At 38.6% G+C, this 21,393-nt stretch overlaps 1 protein-coding gene across 2 annotated transcripts; it reads right to left on the bottom strand.

Moving 5' to 3' along the window:
- Positions 1-2,734: 2,734 nt before the first annotated feature.
- RCL1 (RNA terminal phosphate cyclase like 1) lies at positions 2,735-20,748 on the bottom strand. 2 transcript variants are annotated; one of them, XM_075209114.1, is made up of 9 exons: positions 20,525-20,748; positions 18,647-18,718; positions 12,720-12,895; positions 12,373-12,447; positions 11,213-11,337; positions 10,651-10,776; positions 9,806-9,962; positions 3,999-4,102; positions 2,735-3,446 (listed from the first exon to the last, which is right to left on the bottom strand). In XM_075209114.1, the coding sequence occupies exons 1-9, from the start codon at positions 20,658-20,660 to the stop codon at positions 3,299-3,301; spliced, it is 1,119 nt and encodes a 372-aa protein (XP_075065215.1). In that variant the 5' UTR covers positions 20,661-20,748; the 3' UTR covers positions 2,735-3,298. The 2 variants fall into 2 exon arrangements, with proteins under 2 accessions (XP_075065215.1, XP_075065225.1); XM_075209124.1 differs by lacking the exon at positions 20,525-20,748 and adding an exon at positions 14,415-14,458.
- Between the last annotated feature and the right edge of the window lie 645 nt (positions 20,749-21,393).

The raw sequence follows: 21,393 nt of genomic DNA, 5'->3' as shown, positions 1-21,393 counted from the left end.
ACATGTCGGCATTCTAAATAGCGACACGCTCATTGTTGACATACCAACTGCATCCCATTTAAAACGTACGGTTGCTGGTCCAGATCATGGTGGCAGCCTTAAAAATATGTTCCCCTGCCATCCTAGCCAAGGAAACGGTACATAGCAAAAGGGTCAGAAGTTTTACTGAAATTAGCTGTAATGGCTCACATGTTGAAGTAATGACATGGGATAGAGTCCCATTGAGAAATGCTAGGTGCACCCTTCCACCTATGTTTTAAAAGTCAGCAGCCCCTAGGACGCTATTCCAAAGATGGCAGTTCTGGTGCTGCATGTATTGCACAATTTATTGCATAATCCAGATAAAATTAACCAAACTGCCCCAGTAACTTTTATTCAATAAAACAAAAAAAAAAAAACAAAAAAAACCATTTGATGCCTCTCTCACCGTAAGCAATCGTCATAAACATATTTAAGATTGCAATTGGCAAGCCATAATGTTCTACAACAGTTGACATCCAAACTAGTCAAGAACAAGTTAAACTGGATAACTATGAAAGAACAGCCAAACAAGATATTTACTTACCAAACAAGATATTTGTTTGTCAAACCGGCATGTGGTGCACAATCTGCAGCAGTATAGGGCAACAGTCAGCGCTCTGAGCTTACACCTGCTTTATTGGGGGATATGTTATAGCTTGTAACACTATTTCTATGATTAAATTTATTATTTTAACTTGCAAAGACTAAGGTTAATGTATGGCCCTTTTGAAAGTCAGAGAGCCCCCCAATGTGCATCAAGTTACCCATTGTTGGTTAGAGTAGAAGAGATTAGTGGAAAACTAGATCATCAACTACCAAAGTGTCCTAGGACTAGAAAATGGTGTGAACATCAGTGTTTTCCCCTAAACGTCTTTATTTGCTCGCTCTCCTCCCCCTTCCCCCCCCAATCTCCTATATAATAGCTCAACCTCTCAGGCATTTGTCAAATTCACCCTTGTAAAACCACTAATCAGTAAGTGAAATTGTTTAAATGTTTGAGGATATATGTAATTTTCTTGTTTAAAATGTCCTCACAAAAGAGATCCCTGCAGTATATTATAGGCTTTGACCCATATTTGAAACAAATGTGGATCTGTATTGAGTGGTTCTACCAGGAGTGGAGCAAAGATATCATCTGTCCACATGCACAGAAACAAACGTTAGAGTAGCCAGGAACAACTGAACAAAATATCAACTGCTCAGTGCTGTGAAATGTGTGTAAAATTATTTCTATATCTCCTTAAAACCAATTTGAAAGATGGTATCAACAATGCAGTGAAATGCTAAATTTAATGAAGTTTACATAGCATCCCCATTTGCATCTATATTTTATTTTAGGCTTGCTCCATCGCTCCTAAACTATTCAGTCACATTCAGCTTAACATTGTCATACAATTGTTCCAACAAAAATATTAAAAATGTTAATATACCAGTGTCTTAAAAGCATGATTATGGGATCTTTTCCTACCCAATAAATCCAATTAAACAAACATCTAATATCGCAATTTAAATGTTATTTCCATTTGATAGGAACTGAAACAATAAGCTGAGAATAAAAGATCAGTAAGGAAGCAAGCTCAAACCTCTCGAACATGGATGGCTGAGTTCTCCTTCTCGCTAAAGCTATAGTGGGTGTGGAACTACCCAATTGCCCTAAATATTGGCTACTAAACGACAACAAAATAACCATCCCGTAATATAAAAAAACCAACAGTTAAAAATCTCTGTAATGCGGCAAAGGCTGTGATCCCGGTCCACTGGATATCGCCAAATGCCCCCACAATTAAAGAATGGTTTGCCCGTTTGGAGTTCTACAGGACAATGGACAAGATGCTTTACTCATCAATGGATAAAATAGAGAGAATACCATCTTGTGTGGTTTGAGTGGCTTGAATTCAAGGATTCACCATTATACACACAGTGGAATAACTGGACCCTTTTCCCTATCCCCTCCTAGACCTACCTTTCCTTCCCCCTTTCTTCTTTACCCCATCCTCCCAATTCTCACTACTAAACATATTACATGCTTATTTTGTTTTGCTTTTTTTGGCACTCAGTATTACTTGGAATTTATTGTCTATTACAAGTCATGTATGTTGGTATAAGATGTTATACTACCAATAAAAAAAAAGATTTACAAAAATAAATAAAAAATGGATGGCTGAAGTATTTGTCCCAATACAGATGTGAAGAACTGATGTTAACTTTAATTTTGACTTAAAAGGACTAGTGTGCATGAGTGTATGAAATCTACAGTATGGTAATTGGGAAGCAGTAAGACAGCCACAGATCTTAGAACCTCCCACAAACAAGGACACAATGAGACACGGAATGAGAATTCACCCTGTCTGACCTGCTGTACAATATTTGAGGAGATTTAGATACTACCAAACCAGCCCATGCTCGAGACCTAGGACTTCTTTGTCTCAGTTCATCACTACTAATCTATTTTGAAAAAACAGTGGTCCACAAGTCCCTTTTATACACATAATGGCCTGGAAGAGTTATGACCAAGCTATGAACAAACCACCCAACTAATGCACCAGAGCCATCAGATAATTTGTAGCTAAAAGCCGTCCCATGGAACTATATTGCTCTAAAAGTATAAACATCTGACAAAATGGCAATTGTGTAACCAGTCCCACCAAAGACCTTTCATTATAAAATTAGCCAATCACTCTGAACCCAGTCACACAAAAAGTATGTCAGGAAAACATATCTAACCATTTATTCAAAGTCTGAAGACGAAATAGCAGAAGTGCTTCCCCTGTGTTGAAGACTCCGATCTTATCACATTTATCCAGCTGTTTGTTTTTTGTTTTTTTTATTTGTGTTTTTGTAAGCACATTAGTTCATCTGTGCCTCACTTTAACTGCCGGGAACAACTTCTGTATATATTATTTTTGTAATTGTTTCAGGGACAGAAAAAGGCAATCAATAATCTTCACACAATGTATATAAATACAAACACCTGAAAAATGCTAGAACAGTCGAGTTTAGATTAAAAAAAGCAGAACTTTTTTACGTTTATCAGCAGTTTCTATATAGTCTTTGAGACACAAGGATGGTAAGTGTTTTGTTAATGAAGTATTGTATGGTCCATGTCCTACTGATTTGGAAAGCAAAGCCATGTTTGCTCAGTTATAACCCCCTCGACATGCAGGCCTGTTGTGACCGAGCCAGCATTAGAGGGTGTGCGATTTGGACTCTTGTAAAAAGTCATAATGTGATGTTCTGAGAACAGACCCAGTCAAGTCCTAAGCTGAATTTGCTTGTATCATTTAATGGTCTTGTTGAGATTGGAAAATCCAACGCCGACACACGTCAGTAGGACTTTCTCTGCTCCTTTACGATCTTCAAATGTCTTGCTCTCAATTTTAAACATGATCTGGAAAAAGCTCCGCAAATGTCGCAAAAACTCAATCCTGCCAAACACACACACACACACAAAAGACAAAAAGTTAAAATACAATTTCTTAACTTCATCAAAATAGGTAATTTCCTGCTTCAATTATGCATCTTCTAAGCTGCTTTGAAAGCTTTATGGATTTTTCAGTTTATCAATTGCCACATTTTATAATTTAGGAAAATTACAAGTATTTCTACACAACCTTTCATACTAGTCATTTGTCAACAGTAAAAATCCACAATTAATCTTAGATTGCAAAATATCTATTGAAGGTATCTCCAAGGAGGTCCAAGATTTGTGTAATGAACTCAGTCTTTTGATGGCACCACCATTCTTCAGTTATCACAGTACTGTACCTTACACACATACAGCACCGGTACCATGATAACCGAAAAAGGACAGTTCACATTCTTAGACTCCACATGGGATCATGCCGATTCATGGTAAACCGTTCCAAATCACATTCCATCATATGTTATTCAAGGCACCCAGCAAATCCTATAAAACGTGTTACAGGTAGGAGAAATATCCAGGTGAGCGGTGGTATACATTGTGGAAATAAACTTACATGTAAGGAGACAAAGGTCCAAGCAGGACTTTGGAAACATCCTGCTGCCCAAGAGTCATAAGCAGTACAGCCAAGCTCTGATTCACCGAATCCACACATCCTCCCTACAAACAAAAGCATGAAAGTTTTACTCCGTGGGTTAGGGAAGAAGAGGCCAGGGCTCAATAGGAGATCAACAGAAGCAGACAGTTCAGTAAACAGTGGATGTATGCACAAATGTGTGCTGCTTAGACAAATCAAAAAAGGGACAATTTTAACTGAACAAAAAAAAAAAAAAGGGCATTTGTTAAGAAAAAAAAAGAAAAAAAAAATACAAAACAACCAAATCACTAGAACTAGCAGTACCCATGTACATTTTGTAATGCAGATCAATGCTTCAGATCTGTTTCGCCTACACTGCCCCTCACTGGTGATATTAGAGCATTGCAGAGCACAATATATATTAAGAGTTAGGAGAAACTGAACAGATGCTCTTGTGAACAGGGGTAATTATTCTGATAAGAATGACAAATGTGTATAAAAGTTTCAGAAGCGTATTAAAAATGAAGATATTTGAGAAGGGTTTGATTTTAGAGAATGGTTTCACAGCACACAGCAAATATTCTGTCACTAATGATGGCCAAACATCCAAGCAGCGAAATTCATTTCCACTTGGCCACACAAAGAAAAGAAGTGTCCCCATTAAAGCTGGATTATGACCAAATAGGGCCATAGACAGGTTGTCCTCTAATTTTCAGTGTCTTACATACATTCTATATATCCAATGTCTATACTTGAATTACAGCAGTATTGATATACAAATAGCCACTGACTGTACATAAGAGCTATATTATTGGAAAACAGCTGGTAGGAATAAAGCAGATGGCCGTAACTTGATTCCTATATACCCACTGGGCCTGTGGATCCGGTCTAACTGGCCTACTGGTCAATTTAGCCCTTATGTATATGTTACAGATAATGCAAGAAATGCACAGAATGTTACCAAATCATGCCTATTCAACATGTGGAAATCACAAATAAACTTGCAAAAAGGAGTTTACTTTTTTTAACATAGGGGGTATGAGCTCTTAACATGTTACTATACTGTTGATACTTAATCATTGAGCTTTTCTCTATCAGCACTATAAATGAGGTATGCAATAATTGAAATACTATCTACTTATTTTTTAATTTTTTTTCTGTGGTAGCAGTAAGCTTCACAGATCACTAGAAGTCATTGCCTGCTGCAGCTTGTACACCACTCTTCTGTTCTTCACATAAGTCCCTTGCATATGGATTCCAATCTGCCTGCTTGGAGGAATTATTTTGATTGTACACAAAATATTATATTTTTTGCCCACCTTTTCACACATGATACTATACATTGACAGCTGCCACTTACTTTGGTTAATGATACAGCAGATTAAAAAGCAAACTAAAGTGCAAAGTACAATTTATTATTCCCTAGTAAAACTAGTAAATTACCGCATGAGCATATTAAGTTAGCGCAAGACTTAGAGATTTTATATCCAAATGTAAAAAAAAACCCAAAAAAAACAAAAAACAAAAACATTTTACTAGTTTGCATTAGCCCCTTCTTATGTAAACATCAGAAGTATTATGTATAAAAGTGTCACTGTCCATTATACAATGGCAACTAAGGTATGCATCAGAATACAAAAAAAAAAAAAAAAAAATCAAACCGAAACATTAGAATTAGCTGTGGCAGCAAATTTAGACAAAAACATGTAGCAGAGCAGCTCATACTCCTTTTAGCTTAAACTGAAATACCATATACATGATACATTCACAGAATCTGCTTGCAAATGTCTGTTAAAGGCACAATTAAAATCTTACCTGAATGTGACTGTGGGTAATCCATTCTAGCTTTCCCTATCGAAAATGAGAATAAAGTCTCCATGACCTTGTCCTACACTTTAATGTCCACCGTGTCATCTTCACACTAGTTTGCTATGCTTTCTGGGCAAGCAGCCTTACTGGTATTTATTAACTGAAACCAAATACAAGTGAGGGTGCCTTCACAGTCTATCAACAAAATGTTAACATGGACCTTTCAGTACATTTTATTAAACCCCCTCTAATCAGCATTTAGGCGCATTTTAATCAGTGCAGGTATAAACAGATAATGAACAAATAGGAGAAATGTGACACAGACAGTACTTTTTGGTACCACGCACTGACTACTCTGACATTCTCTCAGACCCATGAGAAATTCTTGCCAGTAAAGACAGCTGAACTGGCTTAAGTGACAAAGCAAATAATGCAGTGTAGCCTCCCTTGAACACAGCATAGATGTTTGGGTGTATTACAAAACATATATTTTCCCAATGCAGTAGCCTAGAACACCTACCAAGGCTTAAATAAAACCACATTACACTAGGGTGCAAAAATTCTGTCCAAACACTACTGAAGTGCGCTGTTCATGAAAGCTGTGAAACATGTATCTGTTTAAGTCCTAAAACGTAATAAAAAGTTACCGGTATAGATTTTAAACTGTAATACTTTTGAACACTTATGCAAAAGCATGGGTAACATGCTTGCTTTAACTTATGTTGTCATGTAAACTAGAGCTCCAAAGTTTTGTACTAACAAAAAAATATATTTAAAAAAAAAAAAAAAAAAAAAAAGGATTTTTGACCTCTAAGTACCAGTCACATGTGCCACATAGTTCAGTCCTATACACAGACATGTGGAATGTGCAATTAGTTTAAAAATGTTATGCAAAGGGAAAATGTGCTGTAACCAATAGCAATCAGATTCTAACTCCTTTTCTATGGCACTTTAGAAGTCAAAACACCTGGTTTCCATGGTTTTACTTTTTTTTTTTTCACCGTGTTATTCCAGATTTCGTCACAAATGTGATGTGGCAGTGGTGACCCTATTATGTTGAACACAGATATTAAATAAAAAACAAAGCTATAATGTGCCAGGTCTTGGATATAAAGACCATGGCGAAATACTAAGAAATAAAGCCAGAAAAACAAAGCCTTTCCATCGACACTTGTAAACAGAGCCAAGTAGCTGCTGACAGTTGGAATGTAATGGTGAGCGTGTCCAAGACCAGTCAGTACAGATCTAGTTTTGCAATACCCCGTGCACGACTGAAAAACATCACAACTGCCCAGAACTCTGCATTATGGAAACACATATTTACAACTTATACAAGTTTAACTACATCTGCTGAACCTTCCAAATATTTAAAGGTAGAAAAAGCATTAGTACAAACTTACAATATTAAATAAAACTATCAATAGCCCTAACCAGGGTCACTATTTTGTTTGTGGAAAATGCAAGGCAAATAGACGATAAAAAAAAAAAAAAAAAATAAATATCCCCACAGAATGTGTGTGTATAAGTGTAATCTGTTCTAAGGGCCAACAGATTCTCCAGTTCTTATTGCTTTATTACATATAGCCCATTGTGCATTATGTACTTGGCAAAACAAAGACAAACCAAGATGAGAACGTAATACCAGTGATCCCAATGTAGTTGTCTGATAGCTCACACTGGCTTCAGAGTCCAGCTAAACAGACTGCACTATGCTCACTCCTGGGCTAGCTTCCACTATATTTCACAGGGGCTGGGTACGGCATGGCAATGCTTAGGAAACAGACACCCAATACACCTACAAAAGAAACCAGAGGCCTTAAATCAACGACCTATTAAAATCTACACTTACCTTCTCACCGACCAAGGAAATGAGCGAAACAACTGGTATGCGACTGGTGCAAAACGCAAAGATGCTGGAGTCCGGCGCTTCAGTGTGACGTCGCTGACAGCGACGTTTCACGCAGCCTAACCTTAGCCCCTAATGTTAACATTCTTGTAAATATAGATGTCACCGTCTTCAGTTACTTCACAATGAAGCGCCGGCATCCAGCATGTTGGGATTTTGCACCAGTCGCATACCAGTTGTTACAGTATTGTCCTCCGTCAGTGAGAAGGTAAGTGTAGATATTAAGAGGTCGTTGATTTAAGGTTTCGGGTTTGTTTTGTAAGTGAATTCGGTGTCGGTATCCCAAGCATCGGGATACAGATTACCACCGTTTCACAGCTCTACTGCTGTGCAGTCTGGAGAGAGCTTGCCCAGGTAAGAGCATCGTGTAGAAGGAGCACACTGTATTAAATACTTTAACCTGGGTGAAATGGGCCACTGAGGAAGCCCTTTTGTTTTGTTGAATACATAGTGCCTTCTGCACTATGTCATAACAGCAATGAAAAGACAAGGTCGAATATACCGATAGGTTAAATACATTTGGCATGCTTCTGTAGTCTTCCACAATGCTCCTAATGGAAACTTTGGTTGCAAGTATAATTTATTTTTCGGCTACTTAAGCAGTCAATGTTACGTATACAAGCACCAGTAATTCTACCCCACAGTATGTATATGCCCGTAATCTACATACCAGCCTTACCCCACACTGCATGAAAGCACCAGTGACACTCGGTAACTCTTGCATCACACAGTCCACAAGAACTAAACCCCCCCCCATTATCAACCTGTGCCCCAGTCTGCAAGCACAATGACTATCACTGCAGTCTGTGTCTCATACCTGGAGAGGAAAAACTTGCCTGTTTGCTTCATAAAACTGCGGTGGACACATGATTTACGTGCAGAGATAACCTACGTGATGTAACATGCAGTAGCTACAGGCATTTAAGAAAATCTTGTTGGCTGCATTCGTTTAGTGTGTTTATCATGATGAGGTCAGTATCTGCCCCACCAGTGCAAACTAGACTTATAGAGCAGCTTCCCTGTTTCCATAGCCAGAAACCAATATTTCATCATCATTTATTTTATATAGTGCCACTGATTCCGCAGCGCTGTACAGAAAACTCACTCACATCAGTCCCTGCCCCATTGGAGCTTACAGTCTAAATTCCCTACTATAGACATAGACAGACAGAGAGGGAGACAGAGAGAGATACTAGGGTCAATTTTGATAGCAGCCAATTGACCTACCAGCATTTTTTTTTGGAGTGTGGGAGGAAACCGGAGTACCCGGAGGAAACCCACGCAAACACGGGGAGAACATACAAACTCCACACATATAAGGCCATGGTCGGGAATTGAACTCATGACCCCAGTGCTGCGAGACAGAAGTGCTAACCACTAGGCCACTGTGCTGCCCATGGCAATCAGTATACATACTGCTTTAATATAAACAAAGCTTTTATGACAGTATATTAACAGTGGCTATAACACCTATTCTTACAGGTACTCAGAAATATGGTATAGTCAGATCTCAGTAAATCTTCTGTCTCCATGAAATAAAATTGTAACAACGAACCAGCAGCATGCCAACTAGAAGACAAATAAATGCATCAAACAAATAAGTTTGCTAGATTGTTAGGGGGGAGGGATTCTAATAGGCAGCAATGTTTGGCAGAACATCGCAGTTCCCACACACATCCGGGTACTACAGTAGCCCCAATTACGCGGATTTCTCCTTGGAACCTCTATGGGGTGCCAGGAGAAATCCGCCATGTTATATCGCTGCTGAGTGCACCTGCGACTGTTTCAGAGCCACTCAGTGGACAATGGAATTAATCTCCTTAGGTTGAGAAATGATTTGTGAAGTTATAGTCTGCAGCAATGTCAGATCACTTCAAGTTTTTTTACCTTTATTAAACAAACAAAATAAGAAGAAAGGGCAAATCCATTTTCCATCTTTAGCAGAGGTTTGGTTGGTGAAATATGCTCCCCCATATACAGCGAAGATGTCTGCTCCCAAGTTAACCAAAGCAGAGATCAAGGTTGCTCCATAGTCCTCCCATGCTAACATGCATCAAACAAATCTACTTACTCTGTATATTTCTTCCAAAAGCAATTTAGCACAGTTCTTCCCCAGATCTTCTGGGAGCACAGTGGCACCCTGCCCCTGAGGGTTTGATGCAAGCTCAGCACTAAGGAAGTAGCCTTCAGTCGTTTCGGCCACAAGAGATAAACCAAAGCCGGGCGACCTGGTGATGACAATATCCATGGATATAGGTTACACAACCTTAACAGAATAGATAATTACACTCACTATTGTATCCCTCCACCCTAAAGTCATACATGTTACACAACATACACCAACTGCCACTTACAAATAAATGCATTCGGCTACATCAGTGTTTTATATTTAATGTGAGCAGCATGGAAACTTAATGTATTTGTTACTTATACAAGAATTTGTTTTATAGCATTTTAAATTCACTTGTAACTGGAGCTTCCTCTAAGGAGTTCTTTAAAGTTCTCCCTTGAGTCCAAACATATTTAAAATAAATCACAAGAGAGATTCCACTAAATAAGGAGAAAGAAATGCTGCTCTGATGTAAAATAAAATACTTTGAAGAAGCATATTCACCATTTGAGAAGATAATTTTCAGATTTTGTTTCCTGCAGTTTACTGGTAGCAAGATACACATTACACCATTTACTTGTGAGCTCTCTACCCTCCTGCTTCTATTCACCACAACAGAACTTAGCATCCACCCATCATTATTTTTTTCTTTTTCTACATTCTTACAGAGAAGACCATCTTCTTGCAACCAAGTTAACTCTTAATGGTGATGAAAAGTCAATAAACTAACATCTTCAACAAAAGTTAACTCAAAATTTTCAAAACCTATGGGGTGGGGTTGGGAATTGGACTCCTAAAATACTTACTTTCCAGAATATGCTCCCTTCAGGTGATCTGTGTGGATATAAATATCTGGTAGAAACTTATTTAAAACACTTCTGGCCGATTCTACAATTCTGTTGCCAATTTGCGGAGAGACTCGGACAGAATATCTGACAGACAACGGTCAAAGAACCAACAGCATTAAACTTTTTGCACAAAGTAACTAAGCACTCTGCAATACTAGAGCAATGGATAATCTACACAACAGCTACAAAGAAAGAGGCAGAACAATTCAATACTTTCTTTTGGGTCATTATTATTTAAAGCATGAAAAAACATATAAAATTTCCATTTCCACTCTGCAGGGCGTTACGTTATAGCCATCATAGTGTTATAGTAAGCAAAACTGTATTCATCCCCCTCTGATTTATATTTAGATGAGAGTTTTGATTTTGGGACAGAATTTAAAAAAAAAAAAAAAAAATTGTGACAGACATAGGTTTTAAGAAACCTGACCAAGCCTGTGATAATATTTACATGTATAGATAGAGAGGGGAAACAGTCAGAAGAGTTTGCAAAAGGGACTTAAAAGCAATAAAAGGATACGCCACTCCTCGGATACGCTTTATCTTGCCAGGATCAGTCAGGTGAACAGGTCTCAGAACCTTTCTGATTGGACAGGCGAAGATCACTTCTCCTCCTCCACCTGGGGCAATCCCTCTCTTTACAATCTAGAGACAGTTTAAAATGCGATTATAAATCTAGAAATAGGACAGAAATCATTAGTAATATTTATAGGAATATAAATTTTAGAAAAGAGAAAGGGTCATTCTATACATTCTTATATTTCCTGCTATTATTTCTCATTCTCCAACAGGTATATGGAGGTCTGGACTACATCTTTAGACCCTTCCTAGACATTGTCATTTGTAAATATAATGCTTTCTGCATAACACTTATAAATGGCAGTTTAAAGACAGCTGCTGCACTAAAACATCACTTGACACCGACTGTCACAGACAGCATGGGGAAGCAAGGATCTGACAGTGTTAAATGCCGAACACTAATCAATGCACAAGTGTTATCACCACCATTTATTTATATAGCGCCACTAATTCCGCAGCGCTGTACAGAGAATTCCCTCACATCAGTCCCTGCCCCATTGGGGCTTACAGTCTAAATTCCCACACACACACACAGAGACTAGGGTCAATTTGTTAGCAGCCAATTAATCTGACAGTATGTTTTTGGAGTGTGGGAGGAAAGCGGAGCACCCGGAGGAAACCCACGCAAACACGGGGAGAACATACAAACTCCTCACAGATAAGGCCATGGTCAGATATCGAACTCATGACCACAGTGCTGTGAGGTAGAAGTGCTAACCACTACGCCACCGTGCTGCCCACATGTTATGCAATTACATGTTTATAATTGGAGTACGTGGACTGTCACCCAGGACTCCCATTCAGAAAGGCAAATATGAATAAGGCTGTCCACACAAGACTCTACTGATAAAGCTAGCTTTCCTTAAATCGAATAGCAAGTTGGGAGAACAGTCTTGTAAATTAGCCATTTTTTTTATATAATATAAATTAGACCTTAAAGATCCATTGAATGAATCTACAGGCAATTGAAAGAAAAAAACCCAGTGGTTTAACAAAATGCTTCTACAATAATAGAGTCTTCATGTTGAAAGTTCTATTTATACAATGACCTTTGTGACAAATATGCTGGGACTGTTTACGCTCCGTTCTGCAAAATCTTACCTTCAGCTCAAAATGCTCCCCATCTATACCAAACTTTTTTAGTAATGGAATGGCTGTGGCCTTAAGAGTGTCCACCTTAGACAGGAGAGGAAACAAAAAAAACAAAAACATTCATAACCACAGAATTTAAGCTGAAACTTGTACTATATTTGCATCACACTGAAGTGCAGCAACTGAACAAAGTATCTAAAAACTTTGCTTGCCCAAAACACACACTTTAATCTCTGACAAAATATATAATCCCCCCGCCCCCATATTAAAACACAATTTATGGCCAGTATGTATTAATACTACAAGATGGAGACAAACAAGGGTATTTCATGACGAAAATTTGTGTATGAACTTACCGAGGGATCCACCTGATCATTGGTAACTCCACGGAGCGTGATTCTTAATGGATGCTTCATAAAAGGGGCCAGGCAGATCAGACTCTCCAAATAATAGCCAATAGAACGTTGTATATTGCAGTCATGTTCCAAAGGCCCACCGGTGAGGAGGCCAGGCTGATAGTACAATGATGTGCCTACAAGACAAACACAATACTATGTTGCTAAAATACCAAAGATAACCAATCCAAGTTATATAGGTGACTTTATGAAGTGAAAATACTAATTTCTGAGATGTCTGGCTAGGTGCATTTAAGTATTTTCCAAATTTAAAAAGGGAAATACCAAGGTAAGATTAAACATTGATCAATGGTCCAGCCTTAACCCATGGTGTTATTTAACACATCTCCACAGTTGTACTTTTGATAGATGTTTACATACAAATCACTGACCTCTATTGAAATACATTGGTGTTAAGTAGAGCATGCCCTTTCCCCCCACCCATGCCCTCTACTACTTTTGTAAGACTACTATGCACATTATCCACCTCTCTCCAGAGATCAGTGGTGACCTCCATATTAACGTCAGACTCTCCTCTAGTCACCAAAAATAGGGAACATATGGAAATCAAACTGACAGATGCCAGTGGCCACATAGCCTTGCAAATGAAGATTCCTGCAATTACTATGGAAACACTACAGAAACAACCTATTAAAATGTCATGACAAAAAAAATGAATAATAGGGAAATGGAATGAAGTAATTCGATTTCTGTATTTATAAATACTGCTATAAAAAATACATTTTCAAAATGTATTTACCAACTGCAAATCAAAACTTGTACAAAATCAATAGAATTTGTGCTATATCAATTATTTTATGTAACCATGGCTTTCATGATTAATCAATTAAAAGAGAGCTACAAAATTATGTTGCAATTACTTAACAGGGCCATCCACAACTAGATTTTAATTATAATCTAGAGAAGGACTTAAAACTTTGTTTTGTACAATTAAATGCCAATAATAAAAATTGCTCAACATTTCACAATACAACAAAATCGCAGTCATGTAGAAACCTGTCAAAAGACCGTACAAAGGTAGATTCAAGTGTCTGTGGCTGCCAGAATGATGATCAAGGAAAATTGGAACGGCAGCAAATCCACATTTTAATGCCAATTAAAATGGTCACATATATAAAGCTGTATTTGTTATTTATGCGCCTTATTAATTTGCTATAATTACTTCACTCAATAGGAAGCAAAGTGGGTATTTAAATAAAAGCTGAGGTTTGTAGTAAAGTATGTACACACGATGGTTAATCAGAGGTAAACCTGTATATGAAACCAAACTTTGGCACTCTTACAGTGCAGTCCAGAAAATTGTGCAACACGTTTTCACAAAACAAGATCAAATCCCCAAAACAAAATGCAACGTGGGGTTAGAACTTGTCTGTAAACAACTAGATTTGTCTTACTGGTTTCACAGCACAGGACCTTCCTAAATCTGTTCTGTGGTGAGAGAAATGTGGAGAAGAAAAGTGCCAGAACAATCACCTGTCCAACTACCACACAGGAGAATAGAGAGGGTAACATCCAAGAACATCCAAGGTGCTCCCTTCAATACACAAACAAAAGTTCAGAAAAATGAAAGTTGACATCCAAGACGATGCAGACACTTCCTAATGCAAGTTTTGTGAAGATCAGCAATCCGCATACCTGTACAATTAGAGATTTTTATCCTGGCACATCAGTCCACGTACCTGTGGAGCACACACAAATGGGCCTATTTAGACAGTAGCCAAAAAAACAAACCAAAGTATGATTTTGGACTGTGGGATAAAAATAACTTTTCTTTTAATTGTCATTTTAAGAAGATTTTGTCAAAGTGTGTGTACCTGAGAAGCACACTATGTGATGGTACAAGCCGATACTGGTAGGTTAATTGGCTGCTAACAAATTGACCCTAGTCTGTCTGTCTTAGGGTATTTAGACTGTAAGCACCAATGGGGCAGGGACTGATGTGAGTTTTCTGTACAGCGCAGCGGAATTAGTGGCGCTATATAAATAAATGGTGATGATGATCAACATGTCTGTATAAATGTTTTAGATTTTTTCTGTTTTGTTTTTTTATAATATTGCACAAAAATGTTGTCTCTGATTGTACTTTGTTCCCTAGTACATTTTCTATGGAATTTACAACAAATATTTCACAGATTACTAAACCATTATATTATATTATGTTATCTGGCATATGTAATGTCAGATAACATTTCTAAAATATGCTTCCTGTATGAATCCCTGAAGCAACTTTGCAAGTGTTCATAACAAAAAACAAAATAGTCAGTTCATACTGTTGGTAGTTTAACCAGAAGTCACATGATTTCCAATGTCCAAAATAGTTTACAGCTCCAGTGTTTCTCGTGAACACTGCAAGAGGGTGAATAACATCCAGCACACTACAGAAGTGGGACACAAACACAAGTCATTTGGTCTGTGTCTGATTGGAATATACTGTATATTTCATTAGCTATGGAAACATGTTAAAAAAAAAAATGGACAAGCAGCCAAACTACTTTAGTCAAATCAGTTTTAGTGCATAAGTTACCTTTTAGTTTTATATAACTTTTAAATCAATTTCAACTGAATTCCCCTTCCTATAATTTTTTTTAAAATCGTCATACTTCTTGGGAGGGCTGTTATGTATTAAAACAACTGTAATAAGTTACTGAATATATTTTCCCTTGTATTTTACACCTTTAAAGCAGAAATGGAATCTTACTCTGCAGCAATGGCACTCTCTACATACACTTATGCAAAGATACAATGATAAAACTCCCTCTCACAAGGTAATATCACAATGGTGATTTTTTTTTTTTCAGCTTCAATTGTCAAGTTTATTTTCATGACAGATTTTCGTTTTTTTCCTGGCAATTGGGGTGGCAGAAGGAAAAAGCAGCAGTGAATATGCTGCCTGTGTGCTAGGTGACTGCCAGACACTGTGGATCTCAAAACAGCTGCATTTTTCAGTATTGCTGGGCTAAATTCACTGTCAGTAGATCGCAAGATGAAATCACCGAAGTGACATGCTCCAAAACATTAATCAATATCTGTGGGATTATATTGGCAGAGATTATTATTATCGTTTATTTGTTAGGCGCCACAAGGTTTTCGCAGCGCCGTACACGGCACAAACGGTACACTATACAGGGTAAAACAATACAGAACAATAAACACAAAGTACCAGAACTTCAGAAACTCCAGGCAGGCAAATATTGTAAAGATGGAGCGGAAGAACAGGTGTGGAGACAGGAGGGGAGAGTGGCCCTGCTCATACGAGCTTACATCCTAAGGGAGGGTGAACAAAGTCAGGCACAAGAGGGAGCCAATGAAGCAAAGGGGAGAGAAAATGAGCCAGGGGAGAAACAGAAGAGGTGAGAGGTTAAGTAGATGGTTGGTAGGCCTTAAGGAACAGGTGAGTTTTAAGTGCCCGCTTGAAGGAGCACAGGATGGGTGAGAGACGGATGGAGCGAGGGAGGTCGTTCCAGTGAAGGGGGGCAGCTCGGGAGAAGTCTTGTATTCTAGAGTGGGAAGAGGTGATCAGAGTGGAGGAGAGGCGGCGATCATTGGCCGAGCGCGGGAGTGTGAATGGAGAGGAGGTTAGAGATAGAAGGGGCAAGTAGACTGGGAGAGAGCCTTGTAAGTGGTGGTGAGGAGTTTGAAAAGGATTCTGTAGGGGAAGGGGAGCCAGTGTAAGGCAAGAGAGAGGGGAGGCAGAGGAGGAGCGGCATGAGAGGAAGATGAGTCTCGCAGCCGCATTAAGTATAGAGCGGAGGGGGGCGAGGTGGGAGCAGGGGAGGCCAGTAAGGAGGAGGTTGCAGTAGTCGAGGCGGGAAATGATGAGAGCATGGATGACAGTTTTGGTGGCATCTTGAGAGAGGAAGGGACGGACGCGGGCAATGTTACTGAGTTGGAAGAGACAGGCTTGGTAAGGGATTGAATGTGGGGGGCAAAAGAGAGGAGTCAAGAGTGACTCCTAGGCAGCGGAGTTGGGTGACAGAGGAAATAGTGGAGTTGTTAACAACGATAGAGAGGTCATGGTGGGAAGGGAGTCTGGGTGGGGGAAAGACAATGAGTTCAGTTTTGGAGATGTTAATTTTAAGAAAGCGCGAAGACATCCAGGAGGAGATGGCTGAGAGGCAGTCAGTTACACAAGAGAGGATGGAGGAGGAAAGATCAGGAGAAGAGATGTAGAGTTGAATATCATCAGCATATAGGTGATACTGAAGACCGAATGAAGAGATGAGAGCTCCAAGGGAGGAGGTATAGAGCGAAAAGAGTAAAGGGCCAAGAACAGAGCCCTGAGGGACTCCAACAGGGAGAGGGGAGGGGGTGGAGGAAGAACCAGACGTGGATACAGAGAAGGAGCGGTTAGCAAGGTATGAGGTGAACCAGGCATGGACAAAGCCAGAGAGGCCGAGAGAGAGTAGAGTTTGCAGCAGGAGGGGGTGGTCCACGGTGTCGAAGGCCGCGGAGAGGTCGAGGAGGATGAGTATGGAGTAGTGACCCTTGGATTTGGCAGATAGGAGATCATTAGTAACTTTCGCCAGGGCTGTTTCAGTGGAGTGGACGGGGCGGTAGCCGGATTGGAGAGGGTCAAGGAGGGAGTTAAGATTGTTACAGATGTCGCTACTGCAGAAACTTTGCCAGGAGGACACTACCCATAGACAGAATTGATATACTTATTTGTGGTAGGACAGGGACTGCAAGGTAAACAGTTGGAAAAGTATTTTTCCCTGCACTATTAAGTTTTCAAATGTGCTTCTGGAATTAAGTCTAACAGTACACTTACATAAAAGCTTGTAAAGATTCCTGAAAGAATACACCAGGCCAATCTAATAAATGACTTCCCAAATCGAGTTCAATCATTTAAGAAGGTGTTACACTGGCTAGGAATTTCAATTAAATAAAGGAACCTGTGCAGTCTTTAATCCGTCCATAAGCAAGAAAGCACTTAGTGAAATTAGGTGTATAATTTTTACTTGATCACTGGTCTCTCCCCTATATTGTGGAAGATACCCTTCAGTGAAACCAATTTAAATGTTATGTCTACTTTCTGACAATCCCTTCTGTTTCCCTTGTCCCAGTCAGTTAATGCAACACTCCAACCAATACCTAACAGCCACCGCTGGTCACAGGAAGTAGAGCAAAGTGCTTTCTGGGCTGGAATGCCAAGGCATTTTACAATGGGATAAGTGGAGTTCAGTGTGGCATTTCAGTGAACATACTCTGCGCTGTTTGTAGTTCAGGTGTGGTTAACAGCACATTTTAGCAGCATATTTTCAACTGGAACACATCTCAGAGGCATGAAAAAATATGTTTGTGCCATGAATCACTTCAGGTGTGTTCAATTTTCATATGTATATAGCTTTAAAGTGTTCATCAAAATGTTATGTTTTATTTTTTGGTAATCAGCTCACTATAAAGTCTTGTGCACCCCAAGCAGTTTCTAAATAAATGAAAGTTACATTATCCATACAACGTTACTTTGTATATGTATGCAAAAATATGCTTTGAAAATACCAAAACTCTTGGAAAATAGTGATACTAAGTTACTATTCAATACTTATTTTAAGCATTATATTCCAGTTCAATGTAACTTCAAGTTATATAATATTTTCATCACATAGAAACACAAATCAAAGAGAACACAGATATTGAGCCAAATCTGTCAAGGGAAGCAAGGTCTTCCCACTGGCTCAATAACAGCCACAGAGACCTAGGAATTCTGGGTGTGGTTACCAGCGCCAGCATAAACCATTTGGAATGACAAATTGGGGTAGGAACTGACTGCAGAATACAAACAGACTGGTCTACAATGTTCAGGAGTATTGAAAACAGACAGATAACAGAATTATGCATCATCCTAAATACTTAAAAATTGTGCTTACCAGTTTCATTTATCTCTATCCTAGTACCATTGGTTATTTTATCCATCAGTCTGATAAAACTTGCTTCAAAGTCTGTAAAGAAGACAAAATCAGTAGATAATTAAACCATCAATGTGACTATTGTTAATCATATCTTAAAAAGGGCCTATGCATACACAACAAACAGCCATGTCAAAAGTGTGAGCCCCTGTAATTGGGACAGAAAGCTGACAAACTATTCTATAAACTAATTAGAACAATGGATAGACATCCTAGCCAGAAGTAATATCTTCCCTGTAAAGAGTGCCTATCAGGTTTAGAAATGTTGCGCAGTGATTCCCAACCTTTTTGACACCTGCCAGCACCCAATCCATTTTTTGGTGTCATAGCACACCAACGATAAGTTAATGTAGTATATAAACACAGAATTTCTCTTAATCATACTTACAGACCAATTTAATTGACAGCTAATGTGTTTCAATTACAATGTAGTTAGCTTATAATCCTAAAGACATTTTCTAAATGTAAAAGGAGTTTAATCATTACACTCAGTGACACACTGGTTGGGAAAAGCTGGTCTAGACGAGTGCAAAAAAAGGTTCTGAAAAAGTTAAAATTGGGTTTTCTGAGTCAAATTGCCCAAATCCTTTATGTAAACACTGAGTCTGTCCCTCTTTGCTCCCATAGCAGCAGCACTGGGAAGATTTGCTTAAAGCACAGGACAGAAATTGACTCATCATAAAGAGAGAACAAGTACCAGTTGTGCTGGGAGTACTTAGGTGAAGTAGTAAGTAGGTGGTGGAGATATATAAACCACCGTGTGGTGTTCCAATATTGTGTCCCCTATCTTTAATACATCTCACTTTTGCTATTTTCAACATAGATGTACACCCAGAAAAACATTCAATGGTACCTTTGCTGCACTATCTTTGTAAAATACTTTGATCAATAGTTTCATATATACAGTATACAGATTTTTTTACCTTACAATATTTCTTAGGTTTTATTTGGAAAACAGGAGAAGAAATGAAAATTAAACATTTGCTGAATGAATGAATTTACTTTGCTCTCACTATATACAACCTATTTAAGTAGATATAAATATACGAGTCCCCAAAAGCTGGTATTGTAAAACAGAAGTCAGTATAAAATTCCAATTTCTCACAAGAAAATGCATACATAAAAGCTCACACAGAGGTCTAAAATACTTTCATTTTTGGATTTATTTCCAGATCGCTCTCACATTAAAGCCACAGTATAAAACAAAAAAATGAAGCTTTTTCTTCTAATGGGAAGTACTGCTAATTGCTTTGCTTAAAAACATGTTACTATTTTAATGTGAAGAACACTGTATACGTTTTAAGTCTTTACATTCTAAAACATGCATTAACACTGCAGAACTCAAAATTACTGCAAAAACCACGAATATCCAATCGCAGAGTCCTAAGTCTTGTCAATTTTTGTTTATGAACATTATACTATCTAATCTATAGTCATAGCAAATTAGACTTGGAAAAGCAGATATGAAACGTCTAACCATCTCATGGCTGAAAACCACCAGGACAAGCGTTTACAGTCATAGGACTATGTCTGGATGGTATTTTTACAAAAGGACAGGGAAGTCTGAAAGCCTGGGTTTATAAATCCACACAGTAAAGTCTTTCAATTGTCCGGAGGGAGGAAGAGTTTGAAGACTACGCAGATGAAATAAACAAGCATGTCAGCATTATGACTTCTTCGTTTCCTACACTACTCTCCACCATGCTCAGCGATGATGAAACCAGCATGGACATGAGCACGAATTCCGGAGGAATTAGCACACACTAGATGATGATTATATTATTATTATTATCCTTATTTAACGAAACAAGCTAGCTAATCCACAAAATTAAACCTTACCCTTTATACCGGGGCTCTCATCCTTAACTCTGATTTTCTGAATCTTGACCGGCCTTCCGCTTAGGGTGGACAGCACAATCCGCTGCCTGAAAAAATTGCAGCCCTCGAAACGAAGGCAGTGCCCCTGGCTCGCCATGCCGCCCTAACAGAGCCTCCGCCTGGACAAGCTGCCAGGGTACACAGCCTGCACACGTGGTTTGGAACGGGAAGTCGGATGGAACGCTCAAACACTGAGGTGAGAGGTCATGTGAAAAAGGGGGAGTGAAAACAATGGTAAAAAAAACAAGTTGTTGGTTTTTTTTTTTTCTTAAAAACAACACAAACTTTATTAACAACTCTTAAAAACATTATTCATGGGATAAGCTACAAACATGCCTTGTGTGCTTATGTGAAACAACTATAAGTTCTCAATAACAGCAGGTAAAACTTGTATACTATTCATTTAAATAATGACCATTAAAAATAAAAAGGCACACGTAATGAACTAGAAATACAACATTGCATTTAAAACTGCAACGTTGTGTTGTGAGGATTGAAAAACTTTTAATAGGATGTTAAACTGACATAAAGTAAAACACTAACCGGTAAAATTGTAATTGTCATTGGTGAAGTGCAGTTTAAAAAGTTATGTTCTCCAATATATTTAATAGCAGCCATAATTATTTTAATTTCTAACTTCTAACAGTGCCAATGTAGATCGCACAGTCCTTCTAGTCTTTTGTCCCACCATTAAGACAGTCAGGACTCCAGACTGCCAGAATACTGGGAGGTATGTCATACTTGCCAACTTTCCCGGAACGTCCGGGAGACTCCCGCATTTTGCGTGAGTCTCCCGGACTCCCGAGAGAGTGTGGAAATCTCCCTGATCT

This window comes from Mixophyes fleayi, chromosome 1, assembly GCF_038048845.1.
Source record: "Mixophyes fleayi isolate aMixFle1 chromosome 1, aMixFle1.hap1, whole genome shotgun sequence".
NCBI classification, from domain to species: Eukaryota; Metazoa; Chordata; class Amphibia; order Anura; family Limnodynastidae; genus Mixophyes; species Mixophyes fleayi.
This window is presented reverse-complemented; position numbering and strand designations above follow the sequence as displayed.